Genomic DNA, 21,527 nt, shown 5'->3' on the forward strand with positions numbered 1-21,527 from the left:
CCATGAAGCCGCCGGGGACGCAACAGATGCCCCGGCGGCCGAAGAGGAGGCCGCCGGGCCCAGCTACCGCACGCACCCGGTCTTCCGGCGTATGGAGCCTGGAGGCCCGCCCCCCATCGGCACGTCACGTCTGCGATTGGCCTACGCCTCTGTGGGCGGGGCCAGGCCCAGGGAAGGGCCGGGACCCAGCTGGCTGCAGAGCCAGCGGCGCCCAGGCCCCTGGACCAACCAAGTCGTCTGCAGGTATTTTCGCCATGGGATGTGCAAGGAGGGGGAGAACTGTCGCTACTCCCACGACCTCCCGGACCCGGAGGAGGCCGGGGAGGACCGCGGGTCGCCGCCGCCCCAGGCCCCCGAGGAGGAGCTAAGCCCCGGCGAGTTTGCGGCTGCGCACTATGAGCCAGAGAACCAGCCTCAGGAAGGGGCGTGGGCCCCGCCTCCTGACTCCTGGGGCGCCTTGCCTGCGATTTGCTGGGTCACTGACAGGGTCTCCTTGGAAGCCGAGACTGACGATTCAGCGCTCGGAGCTGTTGGGGGAGCAGGTGCGCACGGCTGGGCAGCAGATGCGCAACGCTGGGCAGGAGGTGCGCACGGCTCGGCGGCAGATGCGCAACGCTGGGCAGGAGGTGCCCACGGCTGGGCAGGAGGTGCGCAAGGCTGGGCAGCAGATGCGCAACGCTGGGCAGGAGGTGCCCACGGCTGGGCGGCAGATACGCAACGCTGGGCAGGAGGTGCGCAAGGCTGGGCAGCAGATGCGCAACGCTGGGCAGGAGGTGCCCACAGCTGGGCGGCAGATACGCAACGCTGGGCAGGAGGTGCGCAAGGAGGTGCGCACGGCTGGGCAGCAGATGCGCGAGGAGGTGCGCACGGCTGGGCAGCAGATGCGCGAGGAGGTGCACACGGCTGGGCAGCAGATGCGCAACGCTGGGCAGGAGGTGCACACGGCTGGGCAGGAGATGCGCAACGCTGGGCCGGAGGTGCGCAAGGCTGGGAAACTGGCGCGCAAGGCCGGGCAGCAGGTGCGGAAGGCCGGGCAGCCGGTGCAGAAGGCTGGGAAGCCGGTGCAGAAGGCTCGGAAGCCGGTGCGCAAGGCTGGGCAGCCGGTGCAGAAGGCTGGGCAGCCGGTGCGCAAGGCTGGGAAGCCGGTGCAGAAGGCTCGGAAGCCGGTGCGCAAGGCTGGGCAGCAGGTGCGCAAGGCTGGGCGAATGCCACTGAATTTGTTCCCGGGCTACCTTACTGGGGCCGCGAGGCGTTCCCCGCCCCCGAGCTTCCCCAGCAGAACTTGGAGATAGAAAGGGAGCGGCGGCTCTGCCGAGACGCCGCCATGGGGCAGTGCTTCCGCGGGGAGAGCTGCGCGTATCTCCACGGCGAGCTATGCGAGCTGTGTGGGCGGCAGGCGCTGCACCCGGCGGACGCCGCCCAGAGGGCGGACCACATCCAGGCCTGCATGAACCGCCACCAGCAGGACATGGAGCTGTCCTTCGCCGTGCAGCGCAGCGCCGACAAAGTGTGCGGTATCTGCATGGAGGTGGTCTACGAGAAGGCCAACGAGGGCGAACGCCGCTTCGGCATCCTCTCCAACTGCAACCACACCTACTGCCTCAGGTGCATCCGCACGTGGAGGACGGCCCGGGAGTTCAGGAGCAGGGTGATCAAATCCTGCCCGCAGTGCAGGGTCTCCTCGCGCCTGGTCATCCCCAGTGAGTTCTGGGTGGAGGATCCGGCGGCGAAGCAGGAACTGATCCGGCAGTACAAGGAGGCCATGCGCGCCAAGACCTGCAGGTATTTTGCTGTAGTCAGGGATTGCTGCCCCTTCGGCGAGAACTGTTTTTACAGGCATGCGGAGCCCGAGGGCCAGGGAGAGCAGGTGGTGGTGGAGGAGGAGCAGGCGCAGGCGCAGGCGCAGGAGGAGGAGCAGGAGGAGGTGGAGGAGCAGGCGCAGGAGGAGGAGGAGGAGCAGGAGCCTGAGCCTGAGCCTGAGCCTGAGAGGCAGGGTTCTGGGGCCTCGAGCAACCAAGAGTTGGAGCCTGAGCAGGTGGGAGAGGACAGCATGCCCTTTATCCACCGTCAGCGAGAGCTTGTCACGCTTTGGCTGGTCAGTCTGTGGTTGTGTAAGTGTTTCCTTTCACTGGGAGAGAATGAGCCTCCTTTTTATTTTTTTAATTTATTTTTTTTATTGTTGTTGTTCCGAGAACCCGTGGGGGACATGCTTCCTTGGGAAGGAGCGGGGAGGCCGGTGGGGGTTGGGGGGGGAGATTGCAACTTGAATCTGTGGCATGTGGTGTAGTGTGTTCACTGCTTCTGTGCTGACGCTCTACCATCCGCTGTTGCCTGTTGTTTTTATCCGCCCGTGGATAGACCCATCTGCCATGTACAGCAGCTGTTGAAGCCATTTCTATGGGTCACTCATCCGTGTTCTCGCCCATGCCCATTACTCCCCCCGCCCCAGGAGTGTGGTGCTCCCCTCCCCCCCAAAATAACACCAAGTCCTTTAATGTTATTGTTTTTTTGGTGTGTGGTGTTGTGGTTTTTTTTTTTTTTCTTGGTGCAATGCCTCTTGACTGTCAGTTTATGGTTTATTCTGTCATCTCTGTTTTCAACAGGATTGACTCAGTTCTAGGCTAGTGTTTACAGGACTTCCACACTCATTGTGAAGCCCCTCCAGAGTATGTGGGACAGGGTGAAGGGAGAAGTCTTAACTGAACAGAGGAACTTTGTGCTGCTACAGCCTTAAGAAACCTGGACCCACCCGGGGGGGGCCCTGTGGCAGCTGCTCTCTCGTCTCCGCTGTTTACATGTGTGTTTCTTCCCCAATTCAAGTGCACTTGCTTAACTGTGGCGACCTTGTGGTTTTTTGTGAACCAGGTATCTCTATGTTTACATGTTCTCATCCTGCTTAACTTGATGTGAAAGTATTTCTACTTGGAAGTATGTATTTCAGACTTGGCGTATCAATCGATGTGCGTAGAAGTGAGTATCCAAGTGGTGTATTTGAGCCCTGGCTGGTTTGGCGCAGTGGATAGAGCATTGGCCCGTGGACCGAAGGGTCCCGGGTTTGAACTCCGGTCAAGGGCACGTACCTCGGTTGCCGGCCTGATCCCTGCCTTGGTCTGGGCAAGTGCAGGAGGCAACCAGTCGATGTCTCTCTCTCTCTCTCTCTCTCTCTCTTTCTCTCTTTCTCATCGATGTTTCCTTCTCTCTCTGTCTCTCTCCCCCTCCCTTCCACTCTCTCTCAAAATCAATGGGAAAATGTCCTCTGGTGAGGATGAACAACCACCACAAAAAAGTTATTTATTTGAAAACGTCTCTATAAAGGATATATTGTATGTTTATGTAGTAAAGTAAATATTGAGCTGGAAGCTAAAGGTCACAGGCTAACAGAAATTCGCTGTTGTGTGTGAGTGTGAGGTGGTGAATAATTCTTGTGTTCCTTCCACAGGCGTCAGTGGTTAGCATCTGTTGAAAAAAGCTATTCAGACGGATCTGGCCAAATACGGCACAGACCCTAAAGGACTTGCTAAATAGGCCGTTGGTTATTTCTGTGGTGGCTTGACTAGCTCACTCTGCTGTTATCAATAAAGAAATGTGTGTTTACAACCATCTCATTTTTCCTTATTACAGCGCAATTCTGAACACAGCTCTCTGTATTCCATATTTTGTGTTATCTCTAGACATTCCACACGAGGGGCTTGGGACAGAAGTTTTCAACATGTCACTGAAAAGCTTTTCAAAGAGCAAATAGAAAAATTAAAAAAAAATTGAAACCAGTCAGAGTACAAGATTGGAAAGGCAAAAAAATTGAAATCTAGAAATTAACAAAAACGAATTAAATGCAACAGTCATGTCAAAAGTTTAGAACACAAATACCCCATGATTAGATTGCATGAACATGTTTTAGAAATTAAAAGCCACAGTTTTCCAGCCTTGATTATAATGAAAATGAAACTCTATGCTGTTTAAAAGACACGGCTAGAATGTAAGAATACAGGAACATTAAAAGCGATAGGATAAAAAAGAAATCAATCCAACAAGGAGGCTGTGCCTTCTTATCGACAAAGTGTATGTTAAGGATAAAAGCATCCCTGGAGATAAATATGGACGGCATATAATTCAGTTAAAATGTGCCAGGAAGATAAAACTACCCCAACTCCGTAGTCATTTAATAACCCAGCATCAGATGCACAAATAAATAATCCGTAAGAATTGAAAAATTACAGTGTTTGAGTGAACAATTTTTAAAAGTCTTTTCAGTAACAAACAAGGAAAGAATGTGAGGTGAGCACAGGTTTTTAACCATTGAGTGGACCTGTGTGAATTCATTGAGATTGCTCTCCTCTGGGCTGACGGAGCTGAAAATACGCGTCCCAGGAGATTAGACATCTAAGGTATTTGCAGAGCTTCTACCATGTACGTAGCACTCAGCAAAGCATGAGTTTAGTTCCCAGAACCCCCCCATCTCCCCCTGATTGTGTTTTTTTCCCATCATCCTGATGAGTCCAAGAGGTGAAATTACTTGCTGATATCACTGTGGCCTATGGGTATAAATTACCTATAGGTTCTCAGTATATTTCCAGGCCCCGGACACTGTGATCCCCCACATACATGGCCACAAGCAGGTGGAACACGTGACCCTAGCCACCAGAAGCACACCTGCAGTCTCTGACAGCTGTCGGAGGGGGAGGACGTTGGGGGCTGGGTGAGAAGGGGGAAGGGATTGAGTCAATGGGGGAAAAAAGACCCATGGACACAGACAACAGTGAGGTGATTACCAGAGGAAAGGGGGAAGATAGGAGACGGTAAAGGGGAGATAAATGGCGATGAAAGGGACTTGACTTGGATGGTAAGGACACGAGACGAAATACAGACGACGTACCGCAGAACTGTATTCCTGAAGCCTATGTAATTTTATTCACCCATGTCACCCCCACGCATTAAAAAAAAACAAATAAATAAAAACCTGCAACATGCCTTCAGAAATGTGAGCTGCCTGTTGTTAGCCGACCCACAGCAATGAACTTCAGTCACTCTTGTCTCTGTCTCCCACACTCTGACCCATTGACTCATGTCATTTCATTCAGGGGCATCTCAGAATTTTTCTCCCATCACCTCTGCCCACTTCTCTCACCTCCCACTCTCTACCCCTGGATACCACCACCAACCTGTTGTCTGTTTCTGTGAGTTTGGGTGGGTTTTTTTTTTTAGATTGCGCATCTCCATGAGATCATACAGTCTTTGTCTCTAACTTCCTTCCCTTGGCATAAGGCCTCCAGGATCATTCATGGCTTTACAAATGGCAGGATTGCCTTGCATTTTTTATGGCTTAATAATATTTCATTGTAGGACATAATTTATACCAAAGTATAACCCGTACACACACACACCCGCCCCCCTCCCCCCATGTGATCCACTTTATGAAAAGTGTTGGAAAAATGTAAAAATAAAGATTAGAGAAAAAAAATCCAAGTGAAAATATTGCTGCATTTTTATACTTTTGAATAAGTCAAAGGGAAGTAATCCTGCCGGCTTGAATCGGGCCCAAACAAGGAGGTCCCTTCTCTTTACTGACAGTGAAGATTATTTCGACAATGAATGCGTTGCCCACAGAAACAAAAATGAGACAGACAGACATTTCAAGGAAAGATGCGAAGTCATCTCTCTGAGCAGGTGATAGAATATTGCACGTTGAAAATCGAAAACTGCCCTAGCCGGTTTGGCTCAGTGGATAGAGCGCTGGCCTGTGGCCTGACGGGTCCCGGATTTGATTCCAGGTCAAAGGCACATACCTTGGTTTCAGGTTTGATCCCCAGCCCTGGTTGGGGCACTTGGGGGAGGCAACCAATCGATGTGTCTCTCTCCCATCAATGTGTCTCTCTCTGTCTCTCCCCCTCCCTTCCACTCTCTCTGAAAATCAATGGAAAAATATCCATTGATTTTGAGGGTTAGCAACCACAACAAAGAAAACAGAAAACTATCCGGAAAACTTCAAAAAGCAAAAACCAGTCGGGTGCTAAGAAAATCCTATCTAAAATGACAGTCACGGAGAAAATGGAATGAACACCCACTTTTCATGGATACCCCCAAAACAAGTAGTGGCTGGTGGGATACCAGTGGCTGAGCCCCAGACTAGAGCTCACCGCCTTCCTGTGGCTGCATTTGAGAACTGTTTTATCTTCTGGTTGTATCTTTAAAAATTCCAGATCTCCTGGGTTGGAGGTTGAGTGTTGGTATCTTTGTTTTTCTTTATACAAATTCCTAAGGGGAGGTGGTTGAGCCTCCCATGGGGTAAAAGATAGGAAGAGATCAAAGACCAAGGCCAAACTCCCTGTCTTCTGATGTGGAATTTGAGACACGAGTCAGGACTTTGCCCGGAGCCATGAGGCAGGGGCTGACGCCGAATCTGGCTTCTCCTATCAGTTTAAGAAACAACACCCATCCTTGCATCATCTTAAGGGGCCGGCTGGTATCTTCCCTTTGGAGTTTCCACTAAACAGCACTGCTTATATGCGGCAGAAACTCCCCAGTCTTGGAGCAGATCTGTATTGGCGAATAATTCCTTGAAAAAAAAATCAATGGATGCCTGGCTGGTATGGCTCAGTGGTTGAGCATCAACCCATGAACTAGGAGGTCACTGTTAGGTTCCCGGGCTGGATCCCCAGGATGGAGTGTGCAAGAGGCAGCTAATCAATGATTCTCATCCTTGAAGTGTCTATTTCTCTCTCCCTCTCCCTTCCTCTCTGGAATCATTTAAAGAAATATTTTTAAATATTGATGTGGCATGTCAAAGGATCTAGAATAGCAGACATCATTTGGAAAGAAAGAATAGAGAATCACTGTGCTTAATTTCAAGGCTTACTGTGTAGCTACAGTAGTGAAGATGGTAGTGTCGGTGGATAGATACATACATCAAGGAGACAGACTAGAGAGCTCAGAAATAGCCCACACAAGTGCAGCCAGCGGACCTCTGACAAAGGTGCAAAACCACAGGGAGAAATAAATCTTCTACGCTTGTATACAGAATAAGCTCAAAGTGGATTACAGATTTAAGTATAAAGTACAAAAGCACTAAAAACAAGCAAACAAACAAAAACCAAAAAACTCCTAAACGTTTAGAACAAAACTAGGAGAAAACCTTTAGGACTTAAGATCCGATGGAAGATATTTAGATATGAAATCAAGAGCGTGATCCATACAAAGAAAATAAATCCACGAATTAAACGTCATCAAAATGGGAAACTTCTGCTGTGAGAAAGGCCCCGTTAGGACAAGGGAAAGCCCCCTGCAAGCTTTACCTGTCTCACGAAGACGGAAATCCAGGTGAAAGACGTCCAGAAAACCCACATTATGAAATAAAAATGTATCATTTAGAAAAGGGGCCAAGAAGATGGACAGACATCTCACCAGCGAGAATATAGCTAGTAGTGTTCTACTGTCCCTTCCTGGGTCGCACCCTGAGAACCTTCCGGAAGATTTGGAGGCAAGAAAGGGAACCCCAAACCTGGGCTCTCCAGGTACATCTGCTCGAGTCTTCCTTCTCATGGAGATTCTGCCCAGAGAGGCCATGCCTGTTGTGCCAACCATTTCTTTTCTGTCCCCCTACCCCTTGGTGGGTTGGGGACAAGAAAAAAATTAAGAAAGGGGGGATGTGTGTCTCTCTAACTGTGACAAGCTTTTATGTGGGAACTCGAAGAGTTGCTAGAACTTCCCAGCAGAGGGCGCCTTAGCCTTTCAAGTCTTAGAGGCGTGGGTGAGCCATGTGCTACAGTTGTGGGTGTGAAGGTAAATGAATAACAAGTGGACTGCGTGCCCCGTGGAGGCCACAGGGACCCTGAAGAATCCTCCCTCCATCACAGCTTCAACCATCAATTCCCGTTTGCTGACAATGTTGTTGCTTTATATACGACTTCGACAAGTAACCGGCCTGCGTCTTTTTTTTTTTTAATTTTTAATATATTTTTATTGATTTCAGAGAGGGAGAGAGAGAAACGTCGATGATGAGAGAGAATCGCCGATCAGCTGCCCTTGCAGGCCCCACACTGGGGCATGTGCCTTGACTGGGAATCGAACCAGGGACCTCCCGGTTCGTAGGTCGACGCTCAGCTACTGAGCCACGGCTGCCGGGCACTAGCCCACATCTTGATTCCTCTCCGGAAGCATCGCTTAGAGTAGAAATTATCCCCCCAAATCGGATCATCATCCCTTTTAGAGAAATATCCTAAGATAGCCACTCGCTTGCAACTGAACATCCTACACAGCTTGTACCTGAACATCCTGGATTTGGTCACTTTGAGAAATATTTTTAAATTTCTCTTTCCCCAGGAGTCATGGGAAATGGCTTTTGTTGAGATAATGTTACGGCTTTGATGGGAGTCTACTGGCCCCCACTTAAAAATTGTTCAGGCCCGGCTGGTGTGGCTTAGTGGTTGGTGTCCACCTATGAACCAGGAGGTCATGGTTCGATTCCCAGTCAGGGCACAGGCCCGGGTTGTGGGCTTGGTCCCCAGTGTGGGGCGTGCAGGAGGCAGCCGATCCATGATTCTCTCTCATCGTCGATGTTTCTATCTCTCTCTCCCTTCCTCTCTGAAATCAATCAAAATACATTAAAAAAAATATTTTTCAGGCACAGGTGGTCATGTGTCTGCACCCCCAGAATGTCATTTACCAAAGGCAAGTTGTTTTCTGGGGAAATCTTTGTCTTTTCAGCAGAAAAGTCATTGGCCCAACTTGATGTCAGTATGTCTGGCTCTATGGGGGGGGGGGGTACATATTCTACTTAATATCTCCCACTCTGATAAGCATGTTTTTGGCAAGAAATCTTTGCTCCCACGGAAGGTTATTTCCATTCGCTCTAGTCCCATATGAGTTTCTAAGTAGAAAAGCATTCATATCGTTAAACATCTCAAAGATGCAGTGGGCTGACTTTATCTCAGGGAAGGTTGTAGTACTTTACACTTTTGTCCATAGCGTCTAAGGATGCCAGCTGCATGACTTTATGTATATTAGGTGTTCCACGGGCCTTTATTTTATTCGATGCCAATTTAAGACATGAAAACAGGAATACTGGCCTGATGTTTCTGTCTTGGGATATTAGTGAGGTGCAACAGTTTTCAGAGTTATTTCCTGTTTCTATTTCTTTCTTTTTTTTTTTGTCATTTGATACTTTTCCCCATTTGATTACAGGGACTCTATTCTTTTCTACCATTTTACGATAAAAAGCCTTGCGTTACATTTACCTACCCTTTAGTGCTTTCGAATAAATGGGTCTTGAAATTATTCTTACTGCTTCTCATCCTATCTGTCACCCTATTGTTTTCTGCCCCTGCTTTCATAATATCATCCCTCTTTTCTTAAACTTTTCAGTGGAATATCCGGCTAACTTATTTGTACTTAAAAATTCATTATTATTGTAATTTGTCTCTCCTTGCAATCGAATACAAAAAAGTTCTCAAATGTAGTGATGGGAAGGCCGTGAGTTCCATAGTCTGGGTCTCAGCCACGGCATTCCACCAGACACTACATATTTCAGGGGATTTCCGTGAAAAGTGGGTCTTCATTCCATTTTCTATATGATTGTTGCTTTAGATGGATTACAAATCACAAGTGTCATCTGATGCTACTTTCCAATGTTGATACACAAAGAACATCCTTTTTAAAAATATTATTTTTAGAGAGAGAGAGAGAAACATTGATGTGAGATCAAAACAACCATCAGCTGCCTCCTTCACGCCTCCCATTGGGGATCGAGCCCACAACCCGGGCAGGTGCCCTGACCAGGAGTCGAACCAGTGATGCCCAAAGAACATCTTGCTCCAGCCCCCCACCCACGAGTGAATGATTTAGAGGAAACTAGAGAAACAATCATGCATGAAGCAGGAACAAACAAGAAAGACTGGAGCCAGCAAACCCTCTTTGGGGGATCATTCTCAGCTGCCTTCCATGGCACTTGCTGGTCCTCAAATAACTGACTATTGCTTTGGGGGCAGAAGCGCTGTGCTACTCCCTGACCCAGCATGTTTGCAAAAAAAAAAAAAAAAAACAACACAAAAAACAGCCCCCACATTTCAGGGACCCCTGGTCATGTGGACAACTTACCAAAGACCCCCCTGTAGCCAGGCCCATGGTCCAAGAAAGTGTGGAGAAGAGGTTTTACCTTGGGCTATGACAGAAGAGGAAATAAGGAATGTTTGGGCGGGAAATCTTTGGGCAAAGGTGATGAGGCAAGTAGCAGCCACAACCCAGGTGTCTGGTGGTGGTGGTGGTGTTGGGGGGGCGACGTTGTACACCAGGCAGCTGCTGGAGTGACAGAACCAGGGTCGGCCGCTAGGTGGCAGGCGAATTCCACTATCACCATGACCGCCTACCTGGGACTTCATCTTTACCTAGAGATGGGGGGGGGGGTAGGTGGATTAGGGTTGGGGGGCTTTGATCCTTATAGGACAGTAGGGGTGGCGGCAACGCTGATGATCCCCATCCTCTTGAAGAGAGAATGACCTCAAGAAAGTCTTCTATACACCAGCCCGGTGCAGGCGTGAATACCTTTCCCCCTAAACACCCAGGATGGTACACTGGTCCCTTGTGACCCCTCCCTCACCAGTCCCTGCACCCCAGGGCTCCGATATTGGCAGCTGACATCCCCTGCATGTTAGGGTTGAGCCCCCCAACCTCAGGATCCCCTTCCCCCCACCATCACCCTCAATATATAGGCCCCCTCGTTGGTTGAAGGCTGTTGTTTCCTCTTTCCTATTAGAAGCCTGGATATTTTGCATGTTTCCACCCCAATATCCGTGTGTTGATACAACCCAAGTCCCCCCCGAGCTACTGGACACCCTAAGGTAAGGTGGAGGGTCCCCCTTACCCACATAACCTCAAGAAAATGGGCTTTGAATGCCCACCTTATTGACCTGGCCCCGGGCCCGTGCCATTGAATGGATCTACCTGCATTTAAACACTCGCCTACAATGGGAAGTAATAACGCCCACTGTGAGGGGTTTTGTGAAGTCTGGACTCTTGGTTTGATGTCAATCTTATGTTCCACCGCCCCCCAATCCTCCCCCCGCCCCCATTAAAACCCTTGCGTTGTTAGGAAGAATGTAGCCCCATGTCTCCCGTCGTAGTGTTGATGTTCTGGTGTATTCAGAGGGTGGGGAAAAACACACACACACACACACAAAACTTGGCTCCCGCCCTGGCGATTAAAAAATGAGAATGAAGACAAACTCCTCTGTGTTATGCTGAAAGTATATTTATATAGATATAGATATAGATATTTATTTCTCTGCAGACAGCGTGACTGATGAGTCATGTTTTACACGTCAAAGAACAGCCTACTTTCAACACTACAGAGTTTTTTTTTGCACCAGGGTGAGATGGATGGCTGCGTCTCAATTCATTTCACAAAGCCAGCACAACTCCGGGTACAGCCACAAGAACGAGTCGAACACGGAAAAAACGAGAGAGAGAGAGAGAGAGAATATCACACACAACTCACTGAAGTACACAAGTGCCAAGAGGTACCCAGGAGAACAGTAGCCACTTGAAAGTCAACAGCACGTGAGGATGTATACAAAGCTTTGGCAGATTACAGGAACCAGGTCTGAGATCCAAGTGTACACATAGGTAGGATTGGAACAGAAACACCAGGAAACAAAACGACACGACCCCCTCCCCACCCCACCCCCTGCACGATACACACACACACGCGCACACACACACGACGACCCTGTGAGTGGCTCTTGGCCCGGGGGACACGAAGGAACAGAGAGAGAGAGCGCGGCTAAGTTCCTGGCTTAGCGGGGACGGGACCTGCGGAAGCGACCCCCGGCGCGACCGTAGTAGGGCCCCAGCTCCTCGTAATCCCACTCATCATCGGACTCGCACTCGGCCAGGGCCTCGAAATAGTGGAAGGGCCAACACTCGGGATCCTTGTTATGGAGTTTGGCCAGGAATTTGAGCACCAGCATCTTGCTGATCTCCATGAACGCCCGGGGGCCCCAGAGGAACTCGTACTCGGGGGGCTGGGTGTTGGGGATCTCCCTGTACTCTAAGTATTTCTGCCTGACAAATTCCTCGGTGATGAGCTTCTTGACGTTCCCCAGGAGACCGTGCTCCGCCTGGACATCCAGCCCCAGCTTCTCCAGGAAGCTATAGAGCAGGTCTTCCCGGATGCAATTGCCTTTGATAAAGATAAGGCTCAGGACCGCCATGAGGAGGCCCAGCTTGGGCACCTCCAGGCAGGGGGGTGGCGAGGCCACGGGCCCGCCCCCGAACTTGTTGATGATAATGTAAGAGTGGGTCTGGGGGTCTATCTCCTTCAGCTGATACCCAAAGACACACTCGAGCTTGTGGTTGGCACGCTTGATGATCTCCAAGGACTGGTCCTTGTACTCCCGGATGATGAACTTCACCATCTCGGACCGCCTGATGGGCACGTTGCCTCCGTCCTTGACCAGGAGGAACTGCACCAAGGCGTTGGCCCTCTCATCTAGGGGGGACACGGGCCCCGCCTCCCCCTTGGGCTCATCCTGGCTGGTCCCCACCCCCAGGGGCACGCCAGAGAGCTCAGAAAGCATCAGAGAGTGGGGGTTCCCCGGGTTTTCCCACGCACCCAGGGCCCTTGAGGTGCCCGGCCCCTCCCAGGCGCTCAGGGCCCAAGAAGTGCTCGGCCCCTCCCAGCCACTCAGGATCCGGGAGGTGCTCGGCCCCTCCCAGCCACTCAGATCGCGGGCAGCGGCGATGGGGTCCTCCCAGTTCCCCAGAACCTCCCAGTCATTATAGTTCATGTTGGCCCAGCGACGCGGGGGCTGCCAGTTGCGCATGGCCAGCCCCCGGCCGCCGCGGCCGCCGTTGTCTTGGTCGTAGTAGTCCTCGTCCTCTTCGGTGTTCAGGTGCTTCTTCTTCCGGGTGGCTTTGCCCCCGGGGCGCCGGGGGGGCTCGTCGGGGGTCTTGGAACCCTCCTGGGGGAAGGCCATGGCCTGGGGGGCCGCCGCCGTGGCCATCAGCATGGTGGGCTCCGCCTTGGACCCGCTGGGGGCATTCAGATTGGGCTGGGGGACCCAGGGCACGGCCGGCAGGGCCTCGGCATAGGCAAAGGGATCCTTGGGGGCCAGGGGCAGCGACCTGGGCAGCTCCGGGATGGCGGGGGGCCCCTTGAAGGCGTCAGACGAGGCCGGCTGGAACTGGGAGGTGGACGGGAAGCAGCCCCTGGGGGTGGGCGCGTAGGCCTCCGGGGTGGCCGGCAGGCCCTTCCAGGCCGGCGGGGCGCGCGTCGCCACCCCCTTGGGCGCGCAGAAGGTGGCGGCGAAGATCATGCGCTCCTTGGAGGGCGCCCGGCGCTCCTTGGAGGAGGTGCGGCGCTCCTTGGACGAGGAGTTCCTACGGTCTATGGACGAGGCCCTGGATTCCCCCGATGGAGTCACCAGCGCTTTCACAGGGCCCACGGGAAAATTTGCCGCCACTAGGGGGGCTGCGGGCTGGCCCGGCAGGGCCGCCGCGGGGCCCTGCTGCCAGGAGGGCTGGAGTTGCATGTCGGGCAGCTCTGCTTGCGCACTCGGCGTCGGGGCCTGCTGGGGGGGTAGCTGCATTTGCAGTGCCTTCTGGGAGGCCGGGCCCCCCGGAAAGGGCTGCTCCTCCATCTGCAGCAGAGGGGGGCCCTGCCGCTGAGCCTCCTGGGCGGGCAGGGGCTGCCAGAAATGCCCAGAGGCTTTGGGGGCCTGCCAGCTCAGCGCCTGAGCCTGGGGCGCCTCCTGGAACTCCATCGAGGTGGGCATCTCCTGGGCCACGGGAGCCGGCTCCTTGGGGGCCTCCCAGATGATGGGGGGGCACTGCACAGCCTGCGGGACCGGCAGAGGGGCCGGCAGGGCAGCCTGGGACACCTGCGGGCCAGCAGGGGGCGCCGTGGGCACCTGCGGGCCGCCCAGCTGCACCTGTGGGGCCAGGCGCACCTGCGGAGCCGCTCTCATCGGGGGCGCCGCCCGCAGCTGCGGGGCGGGCAGCCGAGCCTGGGGGGCCTGCCGCAGAGGGGGTGGGGGCGGCAGGGCCTGCCAGAGCGGCGGTGGGGTGCTCAGGACCTGGGCGGCAGGCCGGATGGGCGGCGGCGCCTGACGGATCAGCGGCGGCGCCTGGCGGATCGCAGGTGGCCCCTGGCGCACGGGAGGGGGTCCCGGGCGGATGGGCGGGGGCCCCGGGCGGATGGCCGGGGGCACCTGGCGCAGCGGGGGCTGAGGCTGCCAGGCGATGGTGGGTGCCTGCCAGGTGACCTGCGCCGCCTGCCAGCCCAGGGGCGTGGCCTGCCAGCCCTGCCCAGGAGCCTGCCACCCGGGCGAGGTGGCCTGCCAGCCGGGGGGAGTGGCCAGCTGGGCTGGCGGCGCCTGCGGGCCCTGGGGGACCTGCGGAGGCGCCCTTATAACCTGCGACTGGATCTGCAGGATCAGAGGCTGAGCCTGCGGGGCCCAGGATGCCAGGGGCTGCGCAGGGGGCGCCGTCGGCTGCGCCATCGGGGCTGGAGACGCCGCCGGCTGGTTGATTGGAGCTCTCGCGGCGGCCGTCGGATGAAGCATCAGGACTCCCGGACCTGGAGGCTTGGCCATCGGGGCTCCCGGAGGCGGAGGCTGGGTGATCAAGGCTGCCGGGGGCGGCGGCTGGGCCAGCGGAGCTCCCGGAGCAGCAGGTTGGACCATCAGGACCCCGGGAGTCAGAGGCTGCGCCATCAGGACTCCCGGAGCCGTCGGCTGCGCCATCGGGGTCCCCGGAGGGGCCGGATGCCCCATCGGGGTCCCGGGAGGAGGAGGCGGCACCATGGGGGTCCCGGGCGGTGGAGGCGGCACCAGCGGGGTCCCGGGAGGAGGAGGAGGCGCCATCGGGGTCCCGGGCGGGGGAGGCGGGGCCAGGGGGCCCCCGGGAGCCGAAGGATGCATCATCAGGACCCCCGGCGTCGGAGGCTGCGCCAGCGGGGCTCCCGGAGGGGGCGGATGGATCATCAAGACCCCGGTGGTCGGGGGCTTGCCCATCGGCCCTCCCAGCGGGGGCCCCTGGACCAGCGGGGGACCCCCGAGGGCAGGCGGCTGAGCCAGCGCCGCTGCCACCGGGGCGGGCGGCTGGACCTGCGCGCTCTCCCAGGCGGGCTGCGGTGCCTGCCAGGCGGCCAGCGAAGCCTGAAGATCCATCGGAGGCGGGTCCCAGGGGACCGGCGGCGCCCGGGAGGAGGCGGGCGGGGCGCGCATCAGGACGGTGGGGCGGCTATAGACCGGAGGCTTGGGCGCCTCGGCCGGGGGACTGGCATCACCCAGATTCTTACTTAGCTGCGACATTGCCGGTGCGGGCGCTGCCGCCGCCGCTGCGCTCTGACAGCCGAGCCGATGGATGGGGCTCCCTCCGACAGCTGCCGGGCCTCCTTCCTTCCTTTTTTTTTTTTTTTTTCCTCCGGAGCGAAGCGCAGTGGAGAGGAGAGAAGAGGGGAGAAGGGGAAGAGAAGAGGAGAGAAGAGAGAGAGAGAGAGAACGCGCCTACGTGGCTGGTCGGCGGCTCTCTCCTCCCTGCTGAGCTGCTGCTGAATAGGAAGTGAGCGCCGGCAGCTCGCCCTCCGCAGCGGCTTTGCGCAGTAAGAAGGCGGAGGGAAAGGGGGCTCCATCCCGCCCCGTCCCCGCCCCCCCCCCGACCACCACAAGTGGATCCCGCGCGCGGGGGGCGCACGGACCAGCCACCCTGGCTGGGAGACCACGTACCTCTTTTCCCTCTGTCTGTCTCTGTCTGTCTGTCTGTCTGTCTGTCTCTGGGTCCCGTCTCCAAACGCCAGGCAGCAGCCGGGGCCGGCTCTGTCCAGGGATGTGGTCGGTGCGTCGGCAGCAGAGAGGCGGCGAGCAGGAGCCGGGCTCTGCCTCCGCAACCCCTCCGCGCTGCGGTGCGGAGCAGGGGAAGGCATCCACCCGCGGGGGGAGGAGTGGGAGGGGGCGATGGCGTGGGCTGAGCGCAGCCGCAGCCCAGCCGCCGCCGCCGCCGCAGCAGCAGCAGAGACGTCTGCGATGCGCGTCAGCCTGAGCCGCCCCCTCCCCGCCCCTCCGCCCCCCCCCCCCCGCCCCTCTCCTTTCATCTAATTGTCAAAGTTGATGGAGGAGGCAGAGAAATCTGTTCCCCCGGGCCTGCCCTAGGGGATGGGGAATCAGCCCCCCTGGTGATCGTGCGGTTAGGGACACGGTGGGGGGCCCCCTGTGTGCATACTGATCAGGATGCGTGCATCTCCCAGGCTGTAGGGCTGCCCGGGAGGGATGCGTGGCCCCGCAGGCACCTGTATCCTGGCTGGGGATGCAGAAGGAAACCGAGGCAGGAGGCGGGCACACGTCTCGGGGCCGAGAGAGCCGGGCGCGTGCACAGGTGTCTGCAGAAGAAACACAGTGTTTGCGCCTGAAGTGCAGGAGATAGGGCTAGAGAGATAACAGGCGGGTTTTTTTTTTTCTGTTTTTTTTTCTGGACACAAGCAGAGGAAATGGGTGGCAAAGAGTCCAGAGAGGAAGGAAAGAAATCCTAGGAGGTCTAGAGGTTGAAGAAATCAAGGGAAGGCAGCATTTTTTTATTTTTATTTATTTTTTTTTTTGCACCAAGGAACCGTTCCCGAGCCGCGGCCGGGATGGGAGGATTAGGGTTGGTTTCTTCCTGGTGTTTTTCATCTGTTGCAGCGCGGGAAAGCAGCTGTGAAAATAAACAGCGAAGGCGGGAAGGAATACAGCGGGCGAACCCGCAAGATCCCAGGTCAATGTATAGGGGCCGTGGTCGGCAGGCTGCGGCTTCGCGAGCCACATGCGGCTCTCTGGCCCCTTGAGTGTGGCTCTTCCTAAGCCTTAGGGGTACCCTCATTAAGTGAATCACAATGTACCTACCTATATAGTTTAAGTTTAAAAAATCTGGCTCTCAAAAGAAATGTCAATCGTTGTCCTGTTGATATTTGGCTCTGTTGACTAATGAGTTTGCAGACCACTGGTGTAGGGGGAAAAAAACAGCGACATGTGAAGCAGCTTAAACCCGAGAGAGAGAGAGAGAGAGAGAGAGAGAGAGAGAGAGAATGAAAAGAGCCAACAGGAAGCCTCAATATGACTTGGGAACACTCCACCGCTTCATGCCAACAAGTCCTCCTGCAATGGTTTTCTAGAAATATACAAAAACACTAACTCTTGAGGTGGTTTCATTTAGAAGGGATGAGTCTCAGTCCTGGGGCGAGAGTCCAGAGTGACCCCCCCAAAAAAATAGAAAGACAGAAAAAAAAAACCCATATGAAAAAGGCCACCAGGGGGCATCAGAGAGTGGAGAGGGCTCTACCCCACTCCCCCTGAATGGATACCCCTGGCCAGTGTTTCTCAAATGTGGGGAGTTTCTGAGTCCCCATGAAAGCGTAGTAGACACACTCCCAAGTCCACCGGGGGAGTTGGGGCCACACGTTTTCGGTAGACACTGGCCTGAAGTCATGACAGAGCCACTTGGGAAGGAGGTACCAGTGGTTTTAATGATGATCCAAGGAATGAGAAATCGGGGTTGTTCTCTCTAAATGTTCCATGGTGCCCCACCCTGGGATACGGGCACGCTTAGGGTTTCTGGGTCCCTCTCCTGGGTTAATAGTCCACGCCAGACCTCTCCGTTTCATAGGGGTTTAGAACCACGTCCGAGGGGCCAAGTCCACACTTAACCCACACGCCCCCCTATCACCAGCTCTGCCCCATGATAGTCACTGGACATGGATGGCTTTGGGGGGACAGGGAGCCGGTTCACATTTCCAAGTGAGTTTCAGCCGATGACATGTCTGCTCTCTTTATTTTTATTTTTTTAAATATATTTTATTGATTTTTTACAGAGAGGAAGGGAGAGGGATAGAGAGTTAGAAACATCGATGAGAGAGAGAGACATCGATCAGCTGCCTGCTGCACACCCCCTACTGGGGATGTGCCCGAAACCAAGGTACATGCCCTTGACCAGAATCGAACCTGGGACCCTTGAGTCCGAAGGCCGACGCTCTATCCACTGAGCCAAACCGGCTAGGGCTATTTTTTATCTTTTTTTAAAATGTTTTTTTTTAATTGATTTGAGAAGAGAGAGAGCGAGAGAGAGAGAGAGAGAGAGAGAAACTCGCAAATGCCTGACTCCAAGCAGGAAACACACCTGAGGAAGCAGGTGGCACACAGCCCCTTTGCAGAGACTGACTTTTTAAAAAATATATATTTTTATTGATTTCAGAGAGGAAGGGAGAGGGAGGGAGAGAAACACCAATAATGAGAGACAATCATGGATCAGCTGCCTCCTGCACGCTCCCTACTGGGAATGCAGCCCGAAACCAGGGCACGTGCCCCCACTGGGAATCGAACCCGGGACCCTTCAGTCCACAGGCTCAGGATCTATCCACTGAGCCACACCGGCCAGGGCCAGATCAACTGTTTGGATGCCAGCAAAACCCAATACTCTCCTGAATCCAGTGGGAAATTGGGGCCACGAATTTTACATAGGTTCCCCCCCAAACCCTCTCCTTCTCGTTCCCTCTGGCTTTCTGAAGCCCCCCGCGCCCCCCCACAACCCCTCTTCTGCCTATATGCTCTTTGTACCCCAGACCTCGGAACCAGACGGCACCAGAATTCCTCCTCCTCCTCCTCCTCCTCCTCGCTCTGCCACAGGACAGATCTAAAATCCAAGGTGAGTGGGACACCGCAGGCAAACACAGAGCACCCATGGAATGCGCGTGCCTGTTTTTTCTTCTGATTAGGAAGGACTCTCGTATTTGCACAAGTCTATTGCCAAAGGGGGAACATGCCTCATAAAAAAAAAAAAAAAAAGATGGGGAGAGGAAGGCGGAGTATAAACAAGCAGGCAAGGCACGGAGCTGGGAGCAGGGGGGGATGTGTGAGTGTACTGATTATCTGCATCACCACAAGAAGGGACACTCCCTTAGGGACTGCAGCCTTATTGTTTTTTCCTCCTTTTTATAAATTTTTTACATATGTATTTTTATTGACTTCAGAGAGGAAGGGAGAGGGAGAGAGAGAGAGAGAGACAGAAACATCCACGAGGAGAGAGAATCGTCGACCGGCTGCCTCCTGCACGCCCTCTACTGGGGATGGAGCCCACAAACCCAGGCACGTGCCCTGACTGGGAATCGAACCCGGGACCCTTCAGTCCACAGGCCCATGCTCTAGCCACTGAGCCAGACCGGCTAGGGCTGGAGCCTTCTCTTTTGGAGAAATATGGGTTTTTTTTGTTTTGTTTTGTTTTGTTTTTTAGTGAGAGGGAGAGGAAGAGAGAGATAGAAACATCCCTGATGGGAGAGAATCATGGGTCGACTGCCTCCTGCACGTCCCCCGCTGGGGATCGAGCCCGCAACCCGGGCATGTGCTCCGATCGGGGAATCGGACTGCCACCCCCCCCCCCCCCCCGCCCAGGTTCATGGGTTGATGCCCAACCACTGAGCCACACCGGCCGGGCAGGAGCCTTTTTCTGTTCACTTGCAAACCCTGGCTCATCCTGAGTGGCCAGTAACGAGCTGTTGATGAACGTTCCACACACCTTCCCTCCGGCCCCCCCCCCCCCCCCGCCCCAGGCTGTTAGAATGACATGTTTAGGAGCGAGTCAAAGACTCTGTTACAATGTTCCCAAAGCCCACACCTATTTATTTATGAAACGCCTTTCCCGAAGGATCTATTTGGGGTGGACCTACAGAGGAAAATCCTTGCAGACACCTCGAACAGGCACGTAGTATTTATTTCGCATTGTTTTTAAAACTCATGTTGGTCACAGTTGCTGCAAATAAAGGAATCCTCCCTTCTGTTTGGAGTGTGGGGGTGTGTGCTGTAGCAAAAAAAAAAAAAAAAAAAAGAGGAAGAAAAAAGAAAAAAAAATAACCAATTCTAAAGAGGGGGAGATTCCTGAGTGTTCTCCAAGTAGACAGGCTGAGCCCTGCAAGAAAAACATAGACTCTATCCCAAGTAGGAGGCGCGTGAAAGCATTTGCAAGGGGTTCCTTAAAACAGTGTAATGACTATCGAGCAGGGGTCCCCAAACTTTTTAAACAGGGGGCCAGTTCACTGTCCCTCAGACCGGTGGAGGGCCGGACTATAGTTTAAAAAAAAAAAACTATGAACAAATTCCTATGCACCCTGCACATATCTTATTTTGAAGTAAAAAAACAAAACGGGAACAAATACAATATTTGTATTTGCATGTGGCCCGCGGGCCGTCGTTTGAGGACCCCTGGTCTATTGGATGGTTATTATCTGGCCAAATACCATCCGAAAAGGTTTACAGACATTGGCTGTGCCTCACAACACCCACAGGTGGTTTGAGCCCATTTCACAGATCAAGAAGTCGAGGCTGAGGTGGGTGATGAAGTTGTTGCAGACCTGGCGACCTCGCTCTGGAACCGAAGCCTGCTCTGAGGGGTTGCCAAGAGCCGGCATTCTTCGCCGTTAGGCCAGGTCTGCCAAAACCTTTTTAAAAAAATCTGGTTTAATTAACATACAATGCAATGCATAGCTCTGCGCTCTTAGAAATTTCTTTTTTGTTGATTTCAGAGAAGAAGGAGGAGGGGGAGAGGGATAGAAACATGGATGATGAGAGAGAAGCATCGACCGGCTGCCTCCTGCAAGCCCCCTACTGGGGACGGTGCCTGCAACCCGGGCATGCGCCCTGACCGGGAATCGAACGGGTGACCTCCCGGTTCCTAAGTCGACGCTCCACCCACTGAGCCACACCGGCTAGGGCCAGTTTCATCTTTTTGCACGTGTCTGGCTGCCCATTGTGTTCCCAGCACCATTTCTCGAAGAGGCTGCATTCGTGGCTCTCACCTTCCTTCCTGAAAGATATATATATATATTTTTAATATATATATTTTATTGATTTTTTTACAGAGAGGAAGGGAGAGGGATAGAGAATCAGAAACATCGATGAGAGAGAAACATCGATCAGCTGCCTCCTGCACACCCCCTACTGGAGATGTGCCCACAACCAAGGCACATGCCCTTGACCGGAATCGAACCCGGGACCCCCTCCGTCTGCAGGCCGACGCTCTACCCACTGAGCCAAACCGGTCAGGGCCTGAAAGATATTTTTTTGCTGGATGGGGACTCAAGAGATGCGCCATCGGCTTTTCCTCTGGGCCCTTTAAGGATGTCCCTCCATGGAGTTTCAGCAAGAAAGCACGATTCTTCGCCTCCTCGCTCTGGATGTAATGTTCCCCCGCTCCGCTGCTTTTGAGCGCCTCTCTCCTCTTTTCCGCCCTCATCCTCCCATCATAATGGGCCTGGGTGTGGGTCCCCTTTATTTATCCTTGTAGGACTTGATTGAGATGATTGGATGGAGAGGTTAATGCATTTCGCAAAAAAAATCCCCAGCTATTATCTCGTCAGATAATTTCTCGGTATTATCCTCTCGGCTGTCACTCCTCCGGCTCTCTGATTAGACGCACATTAAAATCATCTCCACGGTGCCCAGTGGGGTCTCGGATGCTCTCTTCATTGTCTCGGTTTCGCTGCTCCTCACGAACCTGTCTCTCTGTCCACTGACCCTTTG

The 21,527-nt window shown here is 54.0% G+C and overlaps 1 protein-coding gene across 1 annotated transcript; it reads right to left on the minus strand.

Moving 5' to 3' along the window:
- Positions 1–11,682: 11,682 nt before the first annotated feature.
- On the minus strand, positions 11,683–14,776 carry MAGEL2 (MAGE family member L2). The gene has a single exon (XM_070400358.1). The coding sequence runs from the start codon at positions 14,760–14,762 to the stop codon at positions 11,784–11,786; it is 2,979 nt and encodes a 992-aa protein (XP_070256459.1). The 5' UTR covers positions 14,763–14,776; the 3' UTR covers positions 11,683–11,783.
- Positions 14,777–21,527: the final 6,751 nt, after the last annotated feature.

The sequence above is a fragment of the Myotis yumanensis genome, unplaced genomic scaffold (genome assembly GCF_028538775.1).
Source record: "Myotis yumanensis isolate MYYU_CA2020_CCGP unplaced genomic scaffold, mMyoYum1.0.hap1 SCAF_20, whole genome shotgun sequence".
NCBI lineage: Eukaryota > Metazoa > Chordata > Mammalia > Chiroptera > Vespertilionidae > Myotis > Myotis yumanensis.

What these genes read in the sequence shown, in the direction of transcription:
- MAGEL2 (XM_070400358.1), bottom strand. Translation starts at nt 14,762, where the DNA reads ATGGGGCATCCGGCCCCTCCGGGGACCCCGATGGCGCAGCCGACGGCT.